The 25,645-nt window shown below is 43.8% G+C and overlaps 1 protein-coding gene across 1 annotated transcript in view; it reads left to right on the top strand.

The window, feature by feature from the left end:
* POLR3A (RNA polymerase III subunit A) overlaps window positions 1-25,645 on the top strand; it is a 206,841-nt gene that overhangs the window by 13,270 nt on the left and 167,926 nt on the right. Inside the window, exons 6-10 of the mRNA XM_030203237.1 lie at window positions 3,216-3,455; window positions 6,308-6,470; window positions 7,845-7,981; window positions 17,751-17,854; window positions 20,031-20,172. Coding sequence (XP_030059097.1) covers window positions 3,216-3,455; window positions 6,308-6,470; window positions 7,845-7,981; window positions 17,751-17,854; window positions 20,031-20,172 — 786 coding nt within the window. The remainder of the gene's footprint in view (window positions 1-3,215; window positions 3,456-6,307; window positions 6,471-7,844; window positions 7,982-17,750; window positions 17,855-20,030; window positions 20,173-25,645) is intronic.

Here is a 25,645-nt window from a genome sequence, read left to right as displayed (position 1 = left end):
CCACTGCTGACCATCAGGCAGTAGCAGGAATCAAACCCAGTTCCCCAGATCTGCAACCTGCTACACTAACCATTAGGCCAATCCTCCACTCCTACAGTACTGGTTTGTAAACGTAAAGCATGAATAAATACCAAAACCGGGCAAAATAATTTTGGTCATATATTCTGAAATAAATCCAAAATATCTATAACAAAGATGCTGTGCCTGAATATCTTACAGCATTATAGTTAGAATATGAAAGCCCAGAGAAAATGAAATAAATATTCAGAAATATTTTTTCCTCTATCATTTACCCCTCTCCCACCAAGGATAGACGGGGAACTTCTTTTGAGAATATTATTTTCTTGTAGAATATTGAATGAAATCCTGTGGAAGATGTTTTAATTCAAATATCTTCATTGAACTACAAATTTGAACACTATATCCTCCATCAACAAGCAGGCTTGAATTAAGGCACACAAGTGGGGTGAGGTCATCTGGTACTTTTTTCTGTTGGTGCATATCCCTCGTTAACAGTGCAGTCTCCTCAGTCCCCTCGGTTTTCTGTTTTTCACTGTAACAGACATGAAACAAAGCTGTCCAAAATGTTTTTTTCCCACAATAATTTTCTTCAGTTTTTCAACTTTGTTTTTTATTTTGGAAAAGTGAGGAAAGTATATCTGTGGGGGGTTTTTTGCTACTGTTTTTTTTTTTTTTTTAATTCTGTCTTCATTGTGGATCATGACAGTTTCTAGCCTTGCCCTACTTGGAAAGACACATTAGGAACTTACTCATGCAAGATGTCTCTATTCCATTTCTTGTGTCCTGAATCTGGGCACTGTAGGCTCATGTCTGTCTTATGAGCCAAAAGGGACACACATCAGCTCTGCAATTGCTGCGAGAAAATAGAGGCAGGCAGAATTAGCCCGAGATAGTCAAGTCTGAGTAATGTCCGGGCACCAGCATTGAATACCCAGGGCTAAGACATCATATGCTGAGCTCCAGCTGAGTATTGGCTGGGACCCGCATAAGTAGAAGCAGGTTCCCTCACCTACTCCTGATTTCTTTCCTCCCCCCACCCCCGGGCAGTAAGCCTTAGACCATGCTTACCCCTGTAGGCCCCTAACGCTTACTTTTTTATCCCTGGTGGTCTAGGGGGTCCCGTGGGCAGGAGTGTGCCCACTTGTTCCTGCCAGTTACAGCTGTGGCTTCAAAATGGCTGCTGCAACCCCTAGTGGTACTTGGGTGTGGTGGGAGGGGGGCTGGTCTGGGGCTTATTGTCTTCAGGGGGAGAGAGGTTGGGATCGAGGAGGGGAAGGAGGGGGCACCAGGAGTCCCTTAGGCCACTACCCGGAAGTTAACCAGGTTCCGGCCGATATTCAGACTGGTGCCCAGTTAGGACAGGTTTTTTGCTGTTTAACTATATCTTCTTACTTAAGCAGTTAGTGGTCTGAATATCATCACTAACTGGTTATGTGTCTGGATGGAGCCATACTTAATTGGATAGCATAGAACCATTTAGAACTGATATTCAGCAGCACTTGAGGAAGTTACATGGTAATACTTTTAAAACAAATAGGAAATTTTTTTTCACTCAACTAATAGTTAAGCTCTGGGACTCTTTGCCGGAGGATGTGGTAACAGCGGTTAGTGTATCTGGGTTTAAAAAAAGGTTTGGACAAATTCCTGAAGGAAAAATCCATAGTCTGCTATTGAGACAGACAGGGGAAACAACTGTTTGCCCTGGGATTTGTAGTATGGAGTTTCATCGCTTTATAATTTTGGTTGTTCTTCTTTGAACCTTTTCTAATTCACTTTAGCTTTTTTGAGATATGGCTATAGCTTTTTTTGAGAAATGGCGACCAGAATTGAGTGCAGTACTTAAGGTGAGATCGCACCATGGAGTAATACAGAGGTATTATAGTTTTCTTGGCTTTACTTACCATCCCTTTTCTAATAATTCCTAGCATCCTGTTTGCTTTTTTGTCCGCCGCACACTGGGCAGAAGAATTTAGTGTATTGTCTATAATAACACTTAGATCTTTTTCTTGGGTATTGACTCCCAAAGTGGACCCTAGCATCAGGTAACTATGATGTGGATTATTCTTCCCAATGAACATCGCTTTGCATTTGTCCACATTAAGTTTCATCTGCCATTTGGATACCCAGTTGTTCACAGTTCGCATATGTTTTGACAACTTTGAATAGTTTTGTGTCGTCTGCAGATTTAATCACCTCAATCATTCTGTTTTTCAGATCATTTATAAATATCTTAAATAGCACCAGTCCCAGCACAGATCCCTGCAGCACTTCACTATTGACCCTCCTTCATTGAGAAAAATGGCCATTTAACCCTACCCATTGTTTCTGTCCAGCAACCAATTCCTAATCTACAACAGAGCATTGCCTCCTATCCCATGACTTTTTAGTTTTCTGAGGAGCCTCTCATGAGGCACTTTGTCAAAATCTTTCTGAAAATCTAGATACACTACATCAACCGCCTCAGCTTTATTGACATACTTATTCATGCCTTCAAAGAAATGAAGCAAATTGGTGAGGCAAGACTTCCCTTGGCTGAATCCATGTTGACTCTATGCCATTAAACCATATTTATTTATTTATTTGGATTTTGCTCACACCTTTTTCAGTAGTAGCTCAAGGTGAGTTACATTCAGGTACACTGGATATTTCTCTGTCCGAGGAGGGCTCACAATCCAGATTTGTATCTGAGGCAATGGAGGGTTAAGTGACTTGCCCAAGATCACAAGGAGCAGCAGCAGCGGGATTTGAACTGGCCACCTTTGGATTGCAAGACCGGTGCTCTAACCACTAGACCACTCCTCCACATATTTGTCTGTGTGTTCCGTAATTTTATTCTTTATTCTTTATAATAGTTTCCAGTATTTTGCCCAGCACTGAAGTCCAGCCTACTGGTTTATAACTGTAGAAATGTAAATTAGAAACCACTAACCTGTGCTCAAAATATTACAATTGTTTATTATTATATTGATATAGGAGGACATACTAGTCACTTATGTGACGGGCTGTAGGGATTTCTTCTTAGTTTGGTACAGAAGAGATTGGCAGTTTCTCCTCTTCAGACAGGACTGTGAAATATATGCAAGAAGTTTTCATATCTGAGGCAACAAACCTGTGCTCTGAATATACATCGCTTATTCCTTATATTTTGAAATATTCAATATATAAAGTCTTATAAAAATGTTTTTCATTGGCAGGAAAACTTGAATCCTTTGGTGGTGTTAAACCTGTTCAGAAGAATTCCTGCAGAAGACGTCCCTCTGCTATTGATGAACCCAGAAGCAGGGAAGCCTTCAGACCTGATCCTGACCCGATTACTGGTACCTCCACTTTGTATCCGTCCATCTGTGATCAGTGACCTCAAGTCTGGCACAAATGAGGATGATCTTACCATGAAGCTGACAGAGATCATCTTTCTCAATGATGTAATCAAAAAGGTTAGTTAGTGTTATTCCTGAAAAATTCAAATACTGTACAATAACTTCTGCAGCCACTTGTACCTCTTGTTAAGCACGCGCTAATTCCTTTGCATGGAAAACACAGGATCTTAGTTTAGTTAAGTGCTTCACAGTTATACAAATCTTTTACATTTTTTGGTTATAATATCTGTGCAGTTGAGTTTTTATGGCTGTATAAAAGTATACCCAAATATCAAGCACTTGATTTTATTAATGGCATATCTTGTCTCTCTAAGTATTTTCAGCATCATTATGTTCTGACAAGTATGCAGTATTGTTGGTGTTTAGAGATTTTGATGTTTTATGGTTATCTACAAGCTAGGTTCAGATGCACTTGAAACAGGTTTTGGTTGGGATGTGCATAGAAACAGCAGCATTTAATTTATTTTTATGCAAATTAAAAAACATGTTTTTTTCCCATTATGTAGCTTCCCACTATTCCACAACCTGTGGGATAGTTGTATCGATCAACCAACAGGTAGAGATAGAGAACAGAGCTGAGACATCTTTCTTGGCATCCAGTCCAGTTCCTCGGTATTTTCTATCTCCAGTTGGTGGATGGACACACTTTTCAGTCTCTGGTCCTGGTCCAGTTGGTCAACTGGTCCTCAGTTGAGCTTTGTTAGTGGCTTGAGTCAGCAAAGTCATATTTGGAAGACTTCAGATTCCTGTTTTTGGTGCCCCGTGAATTTACTTTTTCCCTCCCTTCACCTCTCTCCTGTTTCCTGTGGAGCTTTCTTTTTCCTGCACAACAACCTTTCCTTAAAAAAAAAAAAAAAAAAATAAGGTTTAAGGTTTACTGGAGAGCATGGGACAGAGTTATCAGTCCTGATCCTTTCTCATCTGTGGTAAGACTTGTGGAGAGTGTGAGGTTGGGGGGAGCAGCTGGCAGTGGTAAGTTGGACTAAAGTTAGACTTTGAACCGCTTGGGGTCTGCAAATTCTACTTGGTGCAGGGGGGAGGGATCCTGACTCACCGCTGGAGACCACGCTGTGCTGCGTTTGTGACAGTCGGGGTGAATGGTGACTCCTGTGGAGGCAGTTAAGCAGTGTTTCTGCTGTGGGACCCACCAGCTGGTGTTGGGGCATTGCAGAAAACGCAAAAAAAACCATGAGCCAGTCTTAATGTTCTGAGAACGAGAATGTTTTCTTCAACTGTATCTCATTTACTTGCTTTTAGTAATCCATCATGTACAGACTGTAATGCCTGGGTTGGTTGGTATTCCCATAAATGGCTTTGGAGGTAACTTGGTCCTTCACATCTCATTCTTAAATGCCCATGTTATTTTTTAAAATTGGCAACCATACTTAACAGGTAATAGCTGTAATATTTTCACAGTAGGACTAATGATTCCTGAGTATACTATCAACAAGTTAGTTTACTACACTTGATATACTGCATATGAAAGCTGTCTATGTGGTTTACAGTACATTAAAATATTTAAAAAAGAAAAGAATGCCATATATCAAAGCACTCAATGCCGAGCTTTTAATAGTCTGAAAAGCTTTTTACCATCGGCAAATGTAGACATAATGAGCTCCTGAACTAGTGACCAGTTCCTTATGAGCCAAATAAAAATAAATTTGTTGAGGTTTGTTTAATATAAACTCATGTTGTGTGGTACAAACATGAACAACTAATCCATAAGACCTCAGATTTTTTAAACAACTAATCTTCAAACCATTGTCCCTAGTTCATGCTGCCAGGGCCACAAGATGAGCAAAAGTCTTGATGGTACTATAAATCATCTGTGTTTCATTATATACAGTCCAATTCTTGCATTAGCCTAAGGTGAATATTTAAAGAGTTAGGGTAAAAGCATCAAAGCCTGTGGTATCCTATTTGAATACCTGCCAAGAGTCAGAATAAAAATCACCTAAAGCCACACTTTATGAATGATCAAATGTTGAAAGACTGGAACCAGTGCAACAGTAGAGCTACCAACCCCAACTCGTATATTAAGCATGATCTTAAGATTGACTACGTTGAAAGCTGAAGTCAGATCCAGCATCAATACAATCGCCTTTTGGCCTCTATCAAAACACTCAAGAAATAAACAAGAGCTGATATGTTGTACTGTAGTTTAATTGTACAAGAACAATATTTACTGGGATTATCTATAAATTCAGTGAAAATTGGTATGAAAAACCTTGGTTTCTATAAGTATTTGAAAAATTCAAAATTTTCATCAAACTATTCAAGGAAGGACATAATTCCTGGTATAATGTTCCTCCCTTTTTATAATTGATTAAAGGCTCTTGAAGCTTGATAAATTGCAAGATGCGCTGGGAATGCTGTCCATCTTACACAGGAGTTCTGTGAAACTCTGCAAAATCTTCCATTCCCTAAATATTAAAATTAAATAACATTCACTTTCACTCCTCCCATTTGATCAAGTTAAAGTATATGCTGTAAATATGATTCAAAGGCACTTTCCCTTCCTCTCAGCAACTGCAAATCCATCCATGGAGAATTAACAGTAAAAATGGTCAGGCAATTATGTAATTTTGTTTTGCAGTGCTATAAAATTATATTCCAACGGCCTGTAATCCCGCTCCTGTGTACTGAATTTTAACGAAATTCATTTACTTGTTTGACTTCCATGCATATGAACAGAAGACCAGATGGACACAGTCTTGGCAGACTCTTGCTCCAGAAAAATGCACTTAAAATTGAAACACCACTAATCAATCCAAAATGTGTCAAATTTGCAGCACAGTGCTTTGATGTGCATTGAATGATTGGGCACCTCTTTTTTTCTTCTGATGTGGCAAGTAGATTTGACTGACTTGTTTGAGAGTCATCTGGCATCTTTGGATTTGTTTCTTTAGCATAGGATAACAGGTGCCAAGACACAAATGATCATGGAAGACTGGGACTTCCTGCAGCTACAGTGTGCACTCTATATAAACAGCGAGCTTTCTGGAATCCCTCTCAACATGGCTCCTAAGAAGTGGACAAGAGGCTTTGTCCAGAGATTGAAAGGAAAACAAGGTATGTGAATGAATTTTTAAAAAGGCAGCTCAATTTGCTGAAGAATTGATATGACTAATGATACACTAGACCAGGCTTGTCCAAGTTCGTTCCTTGAAAGTTGCAAAGAGGTTAGATTTTCAGGATATCCCTAATATGCACGAGACAGAATTGCATACAGTGAAGGTGATGGGCATGTAGATCTCTCATGCATATTCATTAGGGATATTCTGAAAATCTGGCTCATTTGCAGCCCTTGAGCTCAAAGGTATAAAGTCGATTTGTCCAAGTTCAGTCCTCATCAGGCCTAGAAAAGCAAATAAATTACAGAGAGTTATTGCTGTATGGCTGTTTTGTACTCTAAAAGAAATATACAGAATTGCATTCTCCAGTAAAAGTTGAATTCGTAATTTACCAAAATCCAAAGTTTTAACATCCGTTAATGGGCTTTATAATATAAATTATTCAAAAAATTATGTGGGCTGGAATTTGTTTTTTTAACATTTACACAGTACTAAAATATAGTATCGCAAACCCTTTTAGAGAAGAAAATAGTTTGATATTTTTTGTTCTGTGTAATTTGGGTCTTGGCATGTGCCCACTTAACACTTTTTCCGTACGTTGCTAAATGCATCAGGGAATTGATAAACAGGTGAACACTGAGAAACTTATTAAATTTACATTCTGTGCATTATTTCGTCTTTCAAAAGGTATATGGTACTGTACTTATTAGTTCCTACAGAAAGGCATTTTTAACAGGCTGTCTTGTGAGTCAGGTTGAAGTACTATATTAAATTTTATCACATAAAATGGGTATGGAGCCAGATGAATGCACTTCAGTGTAATAGTAACATACAACACTAGCATAGGGCACCAGGAAGTAGGTCAGTAGGTTGTTCACTTTTGAGGAAGCTTGCCCTAGGGTGTCTGATGCCCTAAGTTAACTTTCAAATGTTGACCGGTTGGCTACTCCCTCACTCTCCCACAGAGATGGCTCAAGACAGTGTGCTGCCAGAGGCAAAGGATGAAATCACACTCTCCTTTCCCTCCCCTTGAGTAAAAAAGAATGCAATTTATCTGATTATATGCCAGGAAATGTAGCAGTTAAATTACGTAGCCTAGGACTCTAATATTTTAAAAAAATGCTGATGCTTGATTTATATACATGCTAGACTGTTGTTCAGCAAATTCAGCACCTCAGTGTACAAAAAGTGGCTGCCCCTTGATTGAAAAATGGTGCCTGTATGCAGTGAACACATACAATGATAGTCCCTTCAGTATCAAGGACACGTGAGGCCAGCATTGCTTCTGTGTAGAACAAGAGGATGTTCAACAAATCTGGTCTATATTTTCTGTATCGAGGTTTCAGCGTAACTCTTTTGTTGATACTCATAGGTCGGTTTCGAGGAAACCTTTCTGGAAAGAGAGTGGACTTCTCTGGAAGAACAGTTATATCACCTGATCCTAATTTACGTATAGATGAAGTGGCTGTACCTGTCCATGTTGCCAAAATATTAACTTTTCCTGAAAAAGTAAGTTTTTAGTAGAATTCACCTTTTTGCCCTCGTTTTTCCACATATTTTCCTTTGAGCTTGGTGTTCAGGGAAAAAAGTCAAGTCATACTGCTTGTTGTGACTGGGTATTTGCAAGTGAAACTAGTTACCTAAAATGTTCTGCAGGATTTTTCTAGGCTGATTAAGAACTTAGGACTGTGGTGATACTAGTTGCTTGAATAAAGTAGCCTGTGTTGTGTTTAATCCATATGAATACCTTAAAAATAAGGTCTACAAACAAGCAGTAGCTTGAAAGACTTCCATATTCTGTGGCAGCTCAGATTCTGCTGAGCTTCTGCAGCAGTTTTTGTGGTACAGTCACTTAGCTTTGCATATACTATATTCATTTTTAGAGCATATTTCCTTTGAAGAAAAGAGAATTTTATAACAAGTTTGGAGTGAGGAGTAGTTGTGGGGGTGTAGTTTAGAGGGGTGGGTTGAGTGGGGGTGTAGTTTTGGGTTGGAAGGAAAGTAGAGAACCTTATAGCTGGCTGCAAGTGTCGCCCATATGTGGGTACAGTGGGTTTTTGGTGTGTTTTGGAGGGCTCACACGTTTCACCACAAGTGTAACAGAATGAGATATGGGCCTGGGTCCCCTTCTCTACAGTGCACTGCACCAACCACTAGGCTACTCCAGGGACCTGCTTGCTGCTCTAATAGGACTGGCCATATCCTCTGATGTTGTCATACAGTCTGGTATGTACTGTTTCTTTCACAGCTTTGGTGGGGGTGGGAGGGGGTCAATGACTACTGGGGGAGTAAGAGAGGGGGGGGGGGGTCATGCCTTAATCCCTCCAGTGGTCATCTGGTCATTTAGGGCACCTTTTTCTTAGTCGTGATAAAAACAGGTCTAGATCAAAATGTCTAAATTGTAGCCCTGGACGTTTTTGTTTTGTTCCATTCCATTATGGCAGAAAAACGTCCAAGTTTTGGGAACGCCCAAATCCTTCTGCAGTCACACCCCCTTGTGATTTGGATACACTGCAGACAAACTGCATAGAAAAACGTCTTAAATATGTTTAGAAAATCAGCGATTTGGACATTATGACAATTAAAACGCCCAAATGCCAGTTTGTGCTGCTTTTTGGCCGTTTTTCTGTTTCAAAAATGAGCCCCATAGGCACCTATGTATTTTTATAAAGTACTGGCACAAAGCCTGCTGAAATTGCACCTAGACTGAACGTGCAGACAATAGCAGGTGTAAATGATAGCACATACTTTATAAATAAACAAGCCATAAAGCCCGTTACAACGGGCGACATTTCTGTTGTGCGTAATGTAATGAAATAGCCAAACGGGCAATATGTTTTATTTCTGAAATGTAAAGAGAGAGAGTGTATATATGTGTGTGTGTGAGAGTGAGTGTGTGAGAGAGAGAGACAGAGAACGTGTGTGTGTGTGCGAGTGAGTGAGTGTGTGAGACAGAGAAAGTGTGTATGTGTGCGTCTGTGTGAGAGAGAGAGTGTGAGAGTGAGTTGAGAGAGAGATTGAGAGTGTGTGTGTGAGACAGAGAAAGTGTGTGTGTGTGCGTCTGTGTGTGAGAGAGAGAGTGTGAGTGAGTTGAGAGAGAGGAGAGTGAGAGTGTGTATATGTGTGTGAGTGTGTGTACGTCTGTGTGAAAGAGAGTGTGAGTGTGTATATGTGTGTGTGTGTGTGTGTGTACGTCTGTGTGAAAGAGAGTGTGAGAGTGAGTTGAGAGAGAGACAGAGAGTGTGTGCCCCCCCTGTAGCCACCCAGCGATTCTCCTCTCTCCCCTGCTTCCCCTCTCCAGCCACCCACCGATTCTCCTTTGAAAGCCCTGCCCGTTTGTAGCCTTCCCTTCGAGTTCGTTCCCTCTGAGTCTGAGTCCCGCCTTCTGACATCATTTCCTCTTTTCGCGAGGGCAGGACTCTGAGGGAACGACCTGGAAGGGAAGGTTACAGACAGGCAGGGCTTTCAAAGGAGCAACGGAGACTCGGTGGGTGCCTGGAGGTGGGGGGGGCATGGGAGAGAGAAGAATCTCTGGGTGGCAATGAATGACCGGGCAGGCGGGTTGGGCGTTTGTTACAGACCGCCGGTGATCTGCTGGTTCTGCCTCTATGTGCCGCTATTACTGCCTGTAACAATGTCGTGACTCGGGATAGATCTGTGACATGCAGCGCATGCGTGGCACATCTGTCACACCTCATTTATATAGTAGGATGTGTTAATCATGAACAACCAAACTCCACCCCTGAGCATGCCTGCTGTACAAGTACATGCTGACTTGCACTATGCATACTACTAGATGTGACCTAATTCTGTAAGAGGCTTTTTCTGTGCATATATCTGCATTTTATATGCATAAACGTTTTATAAAATTACCTCTGTGTGTGTGGTATAATTTTTTTTGGGGGGTGGGGGGGAACCCTGTTGCTGTATTGGTGAATCACACTACATAGAAGCTGGAAATAATATTAAAATGGGTGATGAAATCAAATCTTGGAGGACCTCACAACTAGCTTGCTACACAGATGAAGTATAATTAAGGCTTCTGTTCTTTAGCCGTTCATTAGTTATAAATTTAGGCATACTTTCCCAGCTATTTGGAGTTTTTTTTGAGAATACAAAAATGGAGTTTCATTGTTTTTATGCTATAGGTACTATTTTTGGGTGCTTTTTTTTTTTTTTGCAGTGGAATCAAATATATCTTTGTATTACTTAGTCATCAGTGTGGAAAAGGCACAAAGACTAGAGAATGCAAGACATGCCAGGAGAAAAGATGTGTTTCTGTTATCCAGTTAACACCTGTTTCCATATCATCAAGCTGATCAATCCATAGACTGGTGGGTTGTGTCCATCTACCAGCAGGTGGAGATAGAGAGCAAACTTTTGCCTCCCTATATGTGGTCATGTGCTGCCGGAAACTCCCCAGTATGTTCTCTATCTCAGCAGGTGGTGGTCACACACAGCAGCAGCTCTGGCTAGGCCTCCAAGCCTAATTCTTAGGTTTTGTTGAGTGCCTGGGGTTGAGGGCTCTTTTGAGCAAGTGCAAACCTGGTGGTGCCAGGTCCCTCCTTTTCTCCCCCCTCCCGCTGGGTCCGTTAAAAAAAAAAAAAATAAAATTTTGAACGTCCTTAAAGGCGTTTATTTCGACGTTTATTTAAACGTTTATTGCAGGGTTCCTCTGCCCCCTCTTCCTTTAAGAGGAATTTCTCCCCCAAGCAGCATTCCTTTCGCAGAGACCGCCGTCCCGGAGGTGCTCCCTCCGGTCCTCCCCCAGGGTCTCGTACCCAATGACGGGGTCTTGGTCCACGCCCCAGTGCAGATTGGAGGACGGCTGTCCTCGTTTCTGGGCGAGTGGACCACAATAACTTCAGACGCTTGGGTGCTGGAAGTCATCAGAGACGGCTACAAGCTAGAGTTCTGCCGACCCTTAAGAGACGGGTTTGTACTCTCTCCCTGCAAGTCTCCGGTCAAAGCTGTGGCAGTGCAGCAGACTTTGGACAATCTGATCCGCCTGGGTGCGGTCGTTCCGGTGCCAGAAAGTCAGCTTGGCAAGGGGCGTTACTCCATTTACTTTGTGGTACCAAAGAAAGGAGGTTCTGTCCGGCCTATCCTCGACCTCAAAGGGGTCAATCGGGCCTTGAAAGTGCGGCACTTTCGCATGGAGACTCTCCGCTCTGTTATAGCGGCAGTGAAGGCAGGGGAGTACCTGGCATCCTTGGACATCAAGGAAGCGTACTTGCATATTCCCATCTGGCCTCCTCATCAACGCTTTCTGCGTTTTGCAGTCCTGGGCCGACACTTCCAGTTCAGAGCCCTCCCGTTCGGGTTGGCTACTGCTCCGCGGACCTTTTCCAAAATAATGGTGGTCATCGTGGCCTTCCTGCGAAAGGAAGGAGTACAAGTCCGTCCTTATCTGGACGACTGGTTGATCCGAGCCCCCTCTTATGCAGAGTGCGGCAAAGCTGTGGACCGGGTAGTTGCTCTTTTGAGCTCCCTGGGATGGATCATCAACTGGGAGAAAAGCCAGCTGCGCCCGACTCAGTCCCTGGAGTATCTGGGAGTTCGATTCGACACCCAAGTGGGCAGAGTGTTCCTGCCAGACAATCGGATTGTCAAGCTTCAGGCTCAGGTGGACCAGTTCCTAGTAGCCTCTCCTCTTCGGGCTTGGGACTATGTGCAGCTGTTGGGCTCTATGACGGCCACGATGGAAGTAGTGCCCTGGGCCAGGGCTCATATGAGACCACTACAACAATCTCTGCTGCAGCGCTGGACTCCGATGTCGGAGGATTATGCTGTGCGCCTTCCCTTGGACCCAGCAGTGCGCAAGGCGCTGAGCTGGTGGATGCAGACAGACAAGTTGTCTGCGGGAATGCCTCTGGTGACCCCGGAGTGGATTGTCGTCACGACGGACACCTCTTTGTCGGGCTGGGGAGCCCACTGCTTGGGAAGGACAGCGCAGGGGCTCTGGTCTCCTGCAGAGGCAAAGTGGTCTATCAACCTCCTGGAACTCAGAGCCATTCGGTTGGCGCTTTTGGAGTTCATCCCGGTACTGGTGTTGAAGCCGGTACGGGTCCTGTCGGACAATGCCACGGCTGTGGCCTATGTCAACCGTCAGGGAGGTACCAAGAGCGCCCCTCTAGTCAAGGAGGCTATGAATCTATGCCAGTGGGCAGAAGCGAACCTGGAGCAGCTGTCAGCGGCCCACATTGCCGGAGTCATGAATGTCAAGGCGGACTTTCTCAGTCGCCATACCTTGGAGCCCGGAGAGTGGCAGCTATCTGCTCAGGCGTTCTTGGACATCACGAAGCGCTGGGGCCAGCCGAGCCTAGATCTGATGGCGTCATCGGCCAATTGCCAAGTGCCGCGCTTTTTCAGCAGAGGACGGGACCCTCGATCCCTGGGAGTAGATGCTCTTCAACAGTGGCCGACTCAAGAGCTTCTCTATGTGTTCCCGCCCTGGCCCATGTTGGGCAGGTTGCTAGACCGGGTGGCAAAGCATCCCGGCAGGGTAATCCTGGTGGGTCCGGATTGGCCCAGACGTCCCTGGTATGCGGACTTGATCAGGCTCTCAGTCGACGATCCTCTGCGGCTGCCAGTGGAGCAGGGCCTGTTACATTAGGGTCCCGTGGTGATGGAGGATCCCTCCCCCTTTGGTCTTACGGCCTGGCTATTGAGCGGCAGCGTCTGAGAAAGAAGGGCTTCTCAGACAAGGTCATCGCCACTATGCTGAGAGCGAGGAAGCGCTCTACTTCTACTGCTTACGCCAGGGTTTGGCGTCTATTTGCAGCGTGGTGTGAAGCAGGCTCACTTTCTCCCTTCACTGCTCCAATTTCTTCAGTGTTGGCGTTCCTGCAAGAAGGTCTGGAGAAAGGCCTGTCGCTCAGTTCCCTTAAAGTCCAGGTAGCGGCTCTGGCTTGCTTCAGGGGCCGCCTGAAGGGTGCTTCCCTGGCTTCGCAGCCAGATGTGGTGCGCTTTCTCAAGGGAGTTAATCACCTGCGCCCTCCTCTGCACTCAGTGGTGCCTGCGTGGAATCTCAACCTGGTGCTAAGAGCATTGCAGAAGCCGCCTTTTGAACCCTTGTCGAGGGCATCTCTGAAAGACCTGACGTTGAAAGCAGTCTTTTTGGTGGCTATCACTTCAGCCAGAAGAGTTTCCGAGCTCCAGGCACTCTCATGTCGCAGTTCACTGAGGCAGGAGTGACTATTCGCACAGTGCCTTCCTTCCTGCCCAAGATTGTTTCTCGCTTCCATGTGAATCAGCAGCTCTGTCTCCCTTCCTTTCGTAGGGAGGACTACCCAGAGGAGTACTCTGCTCTTAAATTTCTGGATGTGAGACGAGTCATCATCAGATACTTGGAAGTGACCAATGAGTTCCGGAAATCGGATCATCTGTTTGTCCTGTTTGCAGGTCCTCGTAAGGGTCTGCAGGCTGCTAAGCCTACAGTGGCAAGATGGGTCAAGGAAGCCATTCCAGCGGCTTATGTGGCCGCGGGGAAGGTGCCGCCTATCCAGCTGAAAGCTCACTCCACTAGAGCTCAGGCGGCCTCGATGGCAGAGGCCGGGTCCGTCTCCTTGGAAGAGATATGCAAGGCGGCAACTTGGGCTTCGGCTCATACATTCTCCAAGCATTACCGCTTGACTGTGGCTGCACGGGCGGAGGCCCGGTTTGGAGCTTCAGTGGTGAGGTCAGGGATTTCAATGTCCCGCCCTGGGTGAGTACTGCTTCGGTACATCCCACCAGTCTATGGATTGATCAGCTTGATGATATGGAAGGTAAAATTATGTATCATACCTGATAATTTTCTTTCCATTAATCATAGCTGATCAATCCATAGCCCCTCCCAGATATCTGTACTGTTTTTATTCTGGTTGCATTTCAGGTTCAAGTTTAGTCTTCAGTTACTTCAGAAAGACTTCGTGTTCAAGTTTTTTCACTTGGATTCTTCAAGAGTTGAGACGAGTTTGTGTTACAGTGAGCTGCTGCATTCCTCTCCCCTCCGTTTTACGGGGCTGGATTGAGATTTAAATTCTGCCGGCACTCCCTCCCGCTTCGTGCGGCTGTAGGGCAGCTTTGTACCCCTCCCGCTTCGGCGGTGTTAGGGTCAGTCAGCTCCTCCCGCGGTTGCGGTTGCAGGATAAGCCAGATCCCCCCGCATCGGCGGGTGTGGTGTCCCTCCCCCGCTCCGCGGGGATGAGCTGGACGGATTCCCCTCCCCCACTTGTGTGGGGATGAGCTGGGTTAATTCCCCTCCCCCGTTTCGGCGGTGGTGAGCTGGGCAGAGTGTCCCTTCGTGGGTGTAATTCTCTAAGTGCTGAGTCCTGCGGATGGAGCTTTGATATCGACATACTGAGGAGTTTCCGGCAGCACATGACCACATATAGGGAGGCAAAAGTTTGCTCTCTATCTCCACCTGCTGGTAGATGGACACAACCCACCAGTCTATGGATTGATCAGCTATGATTAATGGAAAGAAAATTATCAGGTATGATACATAATTTTACCTTTTAAAATTTTGTCTTCAATGTTTTTCAATGTTTTTATTGGTTAAAACCTAAAATCAGAGGTCCAAACTATATTTAGACCTATCCTCCCCAGCCCATTTAAAAATAAGATAAACCATTTAAACACTTGACTGTTGAATTATTCCAGATAAGCCGATTTAAAAATAAATCATGTGTCAACCTCAAATCGCTATCAATTTTTTAGATGCTTTTGACACATTTATCTTGGTTGAGATGTTCATCAAAAAGTGCAAAATTTATTTTTAACCAAGATGGTATTCATGCTGTAAATATACTAATAAGTCAGTTTCCATGTTGTAATCACGTCTGACTAGAATGTTACAAGCTCTGGTCATCTAAATAACTCAGAATTTGTAGAGCCCCACTTTCTCTGCCCTTTTTCCCTAAAATGAGCAAATTGGATATGTCTAAAATCCATATGGTCAAGGGAGTTTTGTATCACAGAGTGAAATAATAACCTCTTTCAGGTGGGTAGGGACTTGGCATATGGCTGTTTTGTTAATATGTCTTAGCATCTATACAGGTAAATCTTGAACTTTATAGAAACCAAGAGAAGCAATGAGCCAGATGGACATGTTAACTACAAGCTAATGACTGGCCATCTAAGTTCTATGGTCAAACATAACACTTGAGCCTAAACCAAATCAGATGTTAGCCTGAAAAAACTAAAGAGGTAAATGGCCCACATATGCAGAATTTTAGGAAAAAATTAATTAACTACTATTTGAGTTTTGTATGATTATGAACTGCTTTTTAGGGAATTTAAAAATGACTTCAGGTGAGCTTGTTTACAAATCACCATAATATGTTTTGCATTAATTTCTGTTCTCTAAGTGAGTGAGCATTGTGCCAAATATGGTTAAACTATGGCCATTTTTATTAAGTGGTAAATGTCAAAATCTTGCAGCAGCAGTCAAATTTGTCATACCAGATATCCATGGCTATGGGAGACTATAATAGTTCTTCTTGATATAACTTTTTATGCAAGGCTTTAAAACCAAGTGTTTCCTAGCATAATTTTAAGTTAAATAAGAACACGTAATGATCTGACCAGCTCACAAGTAGTCCTTTTACATTAGACAATAAACAGAGATCATGAGAGATATTAAACTGAAAAATCAATTTTAAATAATGCTCCAAATTCAAACATTTGAAGGGGGGGGGGGGGGGGCTGCCATTGTCCATTTCCTTAATGGGATATTGGGACAAAATATCAAATGATAACCTTGGTATATGTTCTTGGGTTGGGAGCGAACTTTTGGGGTGACCGTAAAAAGCCATAGACTGTTGGTTATAAAGCTTAGAATGGTGGCATTGAAATGTATTCTCAATAATTAGACACAGGCCACCACTCCTTCCTTCTGGGAAATAGGCTCCACAATCTATGCTTGATGGAACTTCAAGGTGTGCAGGGCCTCCATAAGCGCCGTAAACAATTCCTGGAGACATGGGATGCTTATTTAAAAGCATGATCTTTTAGGGCCAGACATCTAATTTTCAATGTTCTGTGGGGGTGGGGGAGAGGGGGTTACCTAGGTCTTTATAGGTTAATACAGGTAGGATAGATACTGGAGGGTTGACTTGGGTTTGGTCTTCAGAGAGGTGGAAGATCTGGAGTGGGAGGAGGTGGGTGTGGCATTTTTTGATTATCAAAGAGGGCTGTAATAACACAGGCCCTCTTCATGGCTTATTTGATAATTTTCTGGAATTCATTTTGGTAGGTTGAGTTTGGGGGGGGGTGGATTTGGCTATAGATATTACCTGGTAAAAGCATTATGGTGTGAATAGGGGGAGTGATATATACAGGAGGGTTTACAAATAATGTTATTTATTCAATGACTGTTTGTAGTGACATCTTCTTACAGTTGAATAAATTCGCACCTCTTTAATTAAAAACTAAATATACTCATGAAATGAAGGATATTTTGCATGAAGTGTTGTCAAAAAGTAAGTGTATTTTTTCCCTGAACATACTGTTATTACAGCAGTGCTTTCTGAATCTAATCTGGAGACCTCCACTACCAGTCAGGTTTTGAGAATGTACAAAAGCTTGAAGTATGCCAGTCTCCTGTGTAGGCAAATTTATGTTGTGCATATTTATTGTGAATTGTCTTGGGGATGGGGGGATTTGTCTGTCTGTCCATCCCCAGCATAGGAGCCAACTTTTGAAAATCAGAAGTTACTCTTTTTTTTTTTTTTAATTTGGTGAAGGAGTTTGTTCAATATTGGGTATGCTCAGCACCACTGTACACTCGAAGCTGGCACCCAGGACAGATTTTGAAAGCCAGCCTTGGCTCATTATTTTGTCAGACAAGTGATAACTTGTTGAGCCGTGCCAGAAGGCACATTAATATCTTTGAGTTGCTAGTGACTATGGTGGCTATGCAGCCTGAGATAAGGATTAGGGAGGACCGGAGAGCAGTTTGTCCAGAACTCAAACTGTAGAAAGTGATAAATTACTTGTGGTGCTAGGTGGATTCATTAGCAAGGATGCAGAACTGCAAACAGGGTTAAAGAAGTACAGCAGAGCATAGTGGAAGCTTTAAAGAAAAGTTGGTCTTGAAAAAAATATATATTTGTATGTTAAAACAGCATAATAAAATACAATAAGATGTTTTGGTGTCCTATCTGATTATAATGTGTGATTGTGTTATACCATTTCTACGTAGAGGTTAGCAGTTAGGCCTAAAAAAGTGCTCAGCTAGAAAACAGCAAACAACTTTTGTGCTTTTTGAATGTTTTTTTTTTAAATACTCTAGGTGAACAAAGCGAACATAATGTTTATGAGGGAACTTGTTTGTAATGGTCCTGATGTTCATCCTGGAGCCAATTTTATTCAGCAAAGACACACCCAGATGAAAAGGTAATATACCCTGCTGATTTGGCGAGGTACAGTATTCATTTAAGGCTCTGTTACTAAATTGCGCTAGTGATTCCCGTGCGGCAAATCATAGGAAGCCCATTCAATTCCTTTGAGGCCCTTAGTGTGGTGTGCTTCTTTTTTTGCTGGCAGTTATCCTCAGCCATATTTGTTCTTTTCTCCTTACCCCTTTGTAGTTTTTATTTTTTGAAGATGAGCAGTTTATTATAGTCCGGCCTATTTTTCCCAAAGAGAAAGTTGTACCTGTTTTTCTTCTGCAGCTGTTCTGTGCTGCAGTAAGCTGTCTAGAGCTTTAATAGATAATGGACCATTTTGGGGGAAAATTTTTTTCAGAATGCTTCAATCTTGCATAGCAATTTTAGACCTCCATGTGCTCCAGTTCTTGTATACCATTTTGAAAAACAATTGCAAGAATTTGAGCATCGCCCTCAAGAAGTAAAGGTGAATTCTGTTGGATGATAGTTCAAGGAAAGACGTAATGAAAGCATATTTTACATATGCCTTTAAGACATCAAAACCTTTCATGGCTGTGCATATGTATCTTTTGGGAAGGCATGCAATAGACTCACTTATGTGCCTTAAGCAGAAAGATGTCTGAAAACAAGCGATTTTTTTTTTTTTAAGAAAAAAAGTGAATGGACAGAGTTCATGAAAACATTTTAGAAGCCAACACTATTTTGGATTCTGTTGGGTCGTGCATGAATACAGGAGATCAAGTTGCTTGCTTCTTGTTCGCTCTCCTGCTTCCCATGTAATTCTGCAATCTGTGCCAGTCCCAGTCCTGACGCAGAGTGACCTGTGTCTAGTCCATTGAGTCCACTCCATTTTCACCCTGGGAAAGAGAGGTGGTCTGTGTCTGTCAGTAGTGGAGCTACTCCACTCCCCCACCTATACCAGCTCCACTACTGGCACTGAGTAATTAGGCTTTTGCTGCTGCTTATTTTTTTTTTTTTTCGTGCATGTTTGGCTCTAGTTGTTTTTTATTTTGATCACCCCCAGCTGACCCCAGCAGTGGAAAGTGAAGTTTGAGTCTTGAGCAAGGCTGATTCACTTCCACGGGAACCCTGAAGGAATTTCTTCCGTCCTTTCAGGATTCCCACGGCCCGGGAAGGGAATTCTGTGGACTCTGCAGGATTCCCGCAAACCCCGTTCCCGTGCAGGTCTCTTGATCAATATTCTGTAGCCATTAATCCTATTCATACAGCCAGAAGAAGTGTGACACCCCCCCCCCCCCCCAGCCCCACTAATGATCTGGTTCAAGCTGACTATAACCAGTGAACTTTATACCAGTAACCTTGTCAGAGAAACTCTATAGAGTAGGGCTTCCATACTGTGGGTCATAACTCCAAATAGGGTTGTGAAACCTGTATTTGGGGTCACATCCTGGACAGGCCTTCCATCAAAGTTCATTGACCATGCTTGCGGGGCCAATGACCTTTCTGTGGCTGCGTGAATAGGGTCACAGCCACAGAAATACAGATGAACTTTGCTGTAGGGGGTGAATAGCATGAGTATTAAAGTCTGTAAATATAAACTTCCTTAACTATTAAAGATAGGACTGGATGTACTATTCCCCCCCCCCACTTTGTCACACACTTAATTGTCTTGATACAGAGCTCTTTTATTAACCAGATGGTCCTGTAATAACTAGTTGATTAGTGATATTAAGTTCTGACTGCCATATTGCTTTCAGTTTACATTGAGGCCAATCATTTTCTTTTTTGCTGTGCTGAGCAGTGGTTTGCTTGTGTGGGATTTGACTTTCTTCTTAAATTCAGGGTATGGATCTCCCCCCCCCCCCCCAAATATTATATAAGTATATAATTAAAACCGAGCTGTGTCAGACCAAGGTCTGTTAGCCCAGCATATTGCTTGACAGTGGCCAGTCCTGGTCATCAATATTTTGATTGGTTGCAACTGAAAATTCTCGATGAATTTTTATTTTTTTTTTTTAAACAGAAAACATCATGTATGCCTCAGGATACAGAAGTATTCATCAGTACGTTGAAGCCAGTGTAAAGTCCATATTTTATTAAAGCTAGAAAAGATTTGAATGTCTTTCTATGCTTCTATTTTTTGTATATACTGGTAACTCCTATAAGCTATAGCTCAGTTTTTGTGCACTCGATGCTGACTACAATCTGCTACCCTTCTACAGGTTTTTGAAATATGGAAACCGTGAGAAGATGGCTCAGGAGCTAAAGTATGGAGATGTAGTTGAAAGGCATCTTATAGATGGGGATATAGTGTTATTCAATCGACAGCCATCTCTGCACAAGCTCAGCATCATGGCTCACATAGTAAGTTCTATTTAGTAAACTAATTGGAAAGGGGCTCAGCCTTTCCTGAAACTAGTGCTACTGGTCTACCACCAGAAGAACATGTGTTTTCTCTTCTCTCTTCACTTGACATTGTGCCCTGCCTTCATAGGTCTGCAGAAATTATTTGGCCTTTAGTATTTTCAGGTAGTTCTCCATTCTTGGATTATTGCCCTCAAAACCACAGATATACATGTGTTTCTAAAAGAATGTAAATCTGTTTATGAAGGGAAATAAAAAAGATGCTTCCATTTTGTAGCTTCTCACTATTCCAGAACCTGTGGGATGGATGTGTCCTTTAACCAGAAGGCAGAGATAGAGAACTGAAAACTGAGCTGAAACATATCTCTTTTAGCAACCAGTCCAGCTCCTCAGTATTTTATACCTCCAGCAGGTAGATGGACACACTTTTCAGCCTCTGATTCCGATGGGTTTGCTTCTGGTCAAGTTGCTCAAGGTGGCTTGAGTCAGCAAAGTCATTTCTGGAGGTCTTCAGATTCATGTCTCTGGTGCCCCATGAATTTACTTCTTCCCTCCCTTCACCTCTCCCCTGTTTCCTGTGGCGCTCTCCTTTTCCAGCACAACAGTGTAAAAAAAAAAAAAAAAGGAAAAAGGTTTCTTGGAGAGCATGGGACTGAGCCTTTCTCATCTGTGGTGAGACTGTGAGGTTGAGAGAAGCAGCTGGCAGTGGTAAGTCCGACTAAAGTTTGACTCGGAACTGCTTGGGGGGCTGCAAGGTCTGCTTGGTGCAGAGGAGGGATCCTGACTCACTGCTTGGGGACCATGTTATGCTGCACCTGTGACACTCATGGTGAATGTTGACTCCCGAAGAGGCACTTAATGGTGTTCCTGCTGTGGGACCTGCCGGCCGGCATCAGGGCATTGTAGTACATGCAAGCCAGGAATCCCGCAGGACGTGGAGGAAACAGTCTGCAGCAGTATGTCTTCAGATTTGGCACAGCATCCGAATATGCTGGGGTCTTTGGCCTCTGGCAGGGCTGGTGCATAGTTTGCTGCAGGAGAGCACGGGAACAGACATCATTTTGTTGGGGCCAAAGCATGAGTAGAGCACAGCCACCATTTTATTGCCTCAAGGCCCAACACAGTGTTCAGCTTCATCAGTATCTTTGTTTTGTCTGGAGTTTATTTTGCTCTTACACCAGGCCTATTTACTAAAGCAGGGGCAATCCAAGTTGCTGCAAGGTGCTTCATTGCCCCTTTTATTCTAAGACATCTTGTTTAGACCTCCAGGAGTGGGCAGGTGAGGCTGTCTCTGCTTCTCCCTTCTTATATCATGTGACTTTACTCTGTTCACAGGAGCCATCGTTGAAGAAGCCGTTAAGGCGAGAGATGATGTGAAAGTACTGAGGTTTTTTTCATAAAGAGGAGCTCAGTACTCTTATTTCTGAGACTCTTACTGTGCTTTCCATTTAGGAGCGTCAGTGCCATCTTCGTCAATTTTGACAGGGTTTAAAGGTCCTTCTAAGGCCTTCCCAATGCCTCCAGATATTCAGGACCAGATTACAACAGAATGGGTCTCATTGGATGCTGGGCTAAGAGTGGGAAGAGCTATGACTTGCCTTTGGCTGTTGATTCCAGAGGAGAAAGATAAAGTGCAGCTTCTCAGGGTGGACTCCCTTGTTATGGCGGTGACTAAGAAAACCACTTTTCTGGTGGAAGGGGACCTTTCCCTAAAAGACCTACAGGATGTAAAGTTAGAAGGCTCGCTGAAATAAGTGTTTGAAGTGACCTCTTTGGGCCTTCAAGTGACAGTATGTAGCTCGCTCATGGCAAGAGTATGACTGAAGTGGCATCAGCAGTCTGCAACAGAAGACATACACCATAATGCTTTGCTGGAAGTGGGGTTGGCCTACTTGGCCGAGGCTATTTATGGCATATTATGGCCTGAAGTTTACAGCCTCCAGTATATCTTTGGCTGTCATGGCACGTTGGCATCTCTGTTTGCAGCATTGGGCAGCGGATGCAGCATCAGTCACGTCTAGTTAATACCCTTTTGAGGCAAGTGAGCTAGTTGGAGAAGATCTCAGTAACTTGGTGAAAGAACCGGGGGGAAACTAAGCCAGAGCAGTTGCTAGAGGATAGGCCGAAAGCCTCTGGTCATCCATCTTCAGGGGCTCATTTCAAGACAGCAGACTGTTCCGACTTGGTCGTCAGCCATATGGTCAGAAGTCCCACGTTCAGGCATACCAATCTTCCTTTCGTGTGGACATGAAGTCCTCCTCTCAGGCAGTTAGAGTGCCCAGTGCCTCCTAAGTTTCACAGTGATGTGAGGCTGGTCCATTCTTCTCTTCCTCTGGTGGGAGGATGCTTCATGAGTCTTGGGAGGAGTGGGCCAAAATCATATCAAACCAGTTGGTTCTGGATATTCTTACAGAAGGTTACAAGTTGGAGTTCTCCCACCTGGTTGCTGCTCTCTTCTTGCAGTCTCCATGTTGAAAGGGAACCAAGGCAGTCGAGTTTCAGGCCACGGTAGATTTCATTGCTGGTGCTCCAGGCTATTGTTCCAGTTCCCAAGGCTGAACAGGTACAAGGCAGATACTGTCTACTTCATTGCCTCAAAGAACGAAGGTACCTTTCATCCAGTCTTAGATCTCAGAGGTCTAAACCACTACCTCCAAGTGTCCTGCTTTCACTTGGAAATACTAAGAACAGTTATAGCCTCGGGTCAAGCAGGAGAATTTCTCACATCACTTGATCTCAAGGAGGCATACTTGCATATACCCATTTGGCTGCTGCATCAAGAGTTTTCTATGTTTTGTGGTGCCAGGGCCATTACTTCCAATTCTGGGCATTGCCTATCAGTCTCACCATGGCACCTGGAACATTTGCCCAGGTTGTTGTGCTGGTGGTGTCCTTCCTTCAGTGCTAGGGAATCGGAGTTCACCCGTATCTTGATGACTGTCTCATTTGTGCATCATCATATTTGGACAGCGTGGCAGTAACGGACAAAGTTGTCTGTCTTCTGTAGTCGTTAGGCTGGATCAATTTTGAGAAGACCAGACAAACTCCATCACAGACTCTAGAGTATCTGGGCATTCTATTCTACACAGCAAAGGAGAGGATCTTCCTCACTAATGCAGGCGGTCAAAGCTGGTTCAACAGATTTCATTATCTCAGTCAACATAGGCCCAGGGTTTGGGACTTTAGATTCTGGGGTCAATGATGGCTGAGATGGAAATGGTGCTGTGGGCAACAGCTCACATGCAGCCATTACAGGAGTACGACCTTCATCTTCCTTGGACACTGGTTGCCAGATGGAGTATGCAGTGGCTGAGATGGAAGTGGTGCTATGGGCAACAGCTCACATGCAGCCATTACAGGAGTACGACCTTCATCTTCCTTGGACACTGGTTGCCAGATGGAGTATGCAGTGGCAGTTGTCAACCAGAAATCTGATTGTCTGAGCTCTCTTTCCAATAACACAGAGGGAGGTGGTGATAGCAGACACCAGCAAGTCGGGTTGAGGAGCTCATTACAAGTTCCATCTGGCACAGGAAATTTAGACAGATCAGGAGTCTGTGGTTGATAAATTGCTTGGCACTCAGGACAGTGATGAATGCCTTAGCAATTTTGCTGCCTTCTGGGTGGGGGCCAAGTCCAAGTTTTCTCCGACAGTGTGATGGCGGTGACTTATTTCAACAACCAAGGCAGGACTTGCAGCCATTAGATGACGGTGGAGGCAGCCTCCCTAATGAGTTGGGCAGAGCTTGTTGGCAGCTCATATTGCTGAGTCCTTGTGGAGGCAGACTTTCTCAACAAGCACTTCTTGGACCCGGGAGAATTGGAACTATCCAGCCAGGGTTTTCAGCTGATAGTGGACCAATGGGATTCTGGACTTGATGGCAATGCAAAAGAATGCCAAAGTGCCCAGGTTCTTCAGCTTTTGGAAAGAACTGGGCTCGATGAGGATTGTTGCCGTACTGCATCCCTGACCAGACACACATCTACTGTACGTCTTCCCTTCTTAGCCCATGGTAGGCTGCATGTTGAAAAGGATCACATTATACCAGGGTAACATAATTTGATTTGACTGTTAGATAGGGATCCTCTCCATCCTGCACAGGTATATGGCCTACAAGCAAGGTCTGGTGCTCATGGAGGATCCATGCCCTTTTGGTTTTACAGCTTGGCCATTGAAAGGACTCTGTTGAAATGAAAAGGTTATTCTGATTCAGTCATTGCTACTTTGCTTCAGGCTCGGAAATACTCTACATGGCTGGTGTTCTGAGCACAGATTTTCTCCCTTCTGCGCTCAGATCGTGCCCATCCTAGCATTTCTTCAGGCAAGCCTTCAGATTGTAAGGTCTTTGAGCAGGGACTGTCTTTTTGTGTATGGTGTACAGCGCTGCGTATGCCTTGTAGTGCTATAGAAATGATAAATAGTAGTAGTAGTAGAAAGGATTGATGTTGGGTTCTCTAAAAGTTCAGGTTGCAGTTTTGGCCTGTTTCAGGGGCTGACTACAGAAGACTTCTCTTGTGGCTCACCCCAAGGCTGACTACAGAAGATGTCTTACGGCTCACCCGGATATTGTTTGATTCCTGCAGGGAGCGGGCCTCTTGCAGCCTACCTTTCATATGCCATCTCCAGAATGGAATCTTAATTTGGTCCTTCAGGCTTTTCAGAAGCCTCCTTTTGAGCTACTCCAGAAGTCCTTCTTGAAAGATCGTACTCTAAAGTCGGCATTCTTGGTAGCTGTTGTGTTAGCGCACGGGGTTTCGGAGCTTCAGGCACACTTGTCAGTATCCCTTTCTCCTTGCTAACGGTTCCTTCCTTCCGAAATTGGTGTCAGCATTTCATCTCAACTAATCTATGTAGCTTCCGTCCTTTCACAGAGAGGACGAAGAGAGGGCAAGGTGGCTCAGTATTCTTCTTGAAGCATAGAGTCCTCTTTTGACTTCTGGAAATCACAAATTAATTTTGCAGATTGGACAAAGTTTATGCTTTTTGGTAAACAGAGGCTTGGCCTTATGGTTTCCAAGCACACAATTGCTAGATGGCTGAAGGAGGCTATCGCATCAGCTTATTTGCTTGCAGGGAAGCAGGCTCCTCAGGTCTTGTGGGCTGCTTCTATGAGGTGAACAGCAACACCCTGAGTGGAGACTACCTTACTGTCTCCAGCAGATATTTGCAAGTTGGTAGCATGGTTAACTCTGCTTACATTTGCCAAGTACTACAGGGTGGACATTGGGCTTTGCTCGGAAGACAGTTTTGAGGCTTCGGTCCTCTGGTCAGCATCAGCACCACCAGGATTCCACTCTCTCTGTGGATTGCTTTTGAACATCCTACAGGTTCTGGAATAGTGGGTAGCTACATAATGGAAAGAGAGATTAGGTCTTACCTGATTTTTTTTTTTTTTTAATTCGTCCTTCCCACTATTCCAAAGTCTCACCTGAGGTTTCCGAGATGTTTAATCGATACAAAGTAATGAGTGAA

The sequence above is a fragment of the Microcaecilia unicolor genome, chromosome 5 (genome assembly GCF_901765095.1).
Source record: "Microcaecilia unicolor chromosome 5, aMicUni1.1, whole genome shotgun sequence".
Classification (NCBI taxonomy): domain Eukaryota; kingdom Metazoa; phylum Chordata; class Amphibia; order Gymnophiona; family Siphonopidae; genus Microcaecilia; species Microcaecilia unicolor.
Note: the sequence above shows the minus strand (reverse complement) of the source record. Positions and strands in the feature narration are given on the sequence as shown.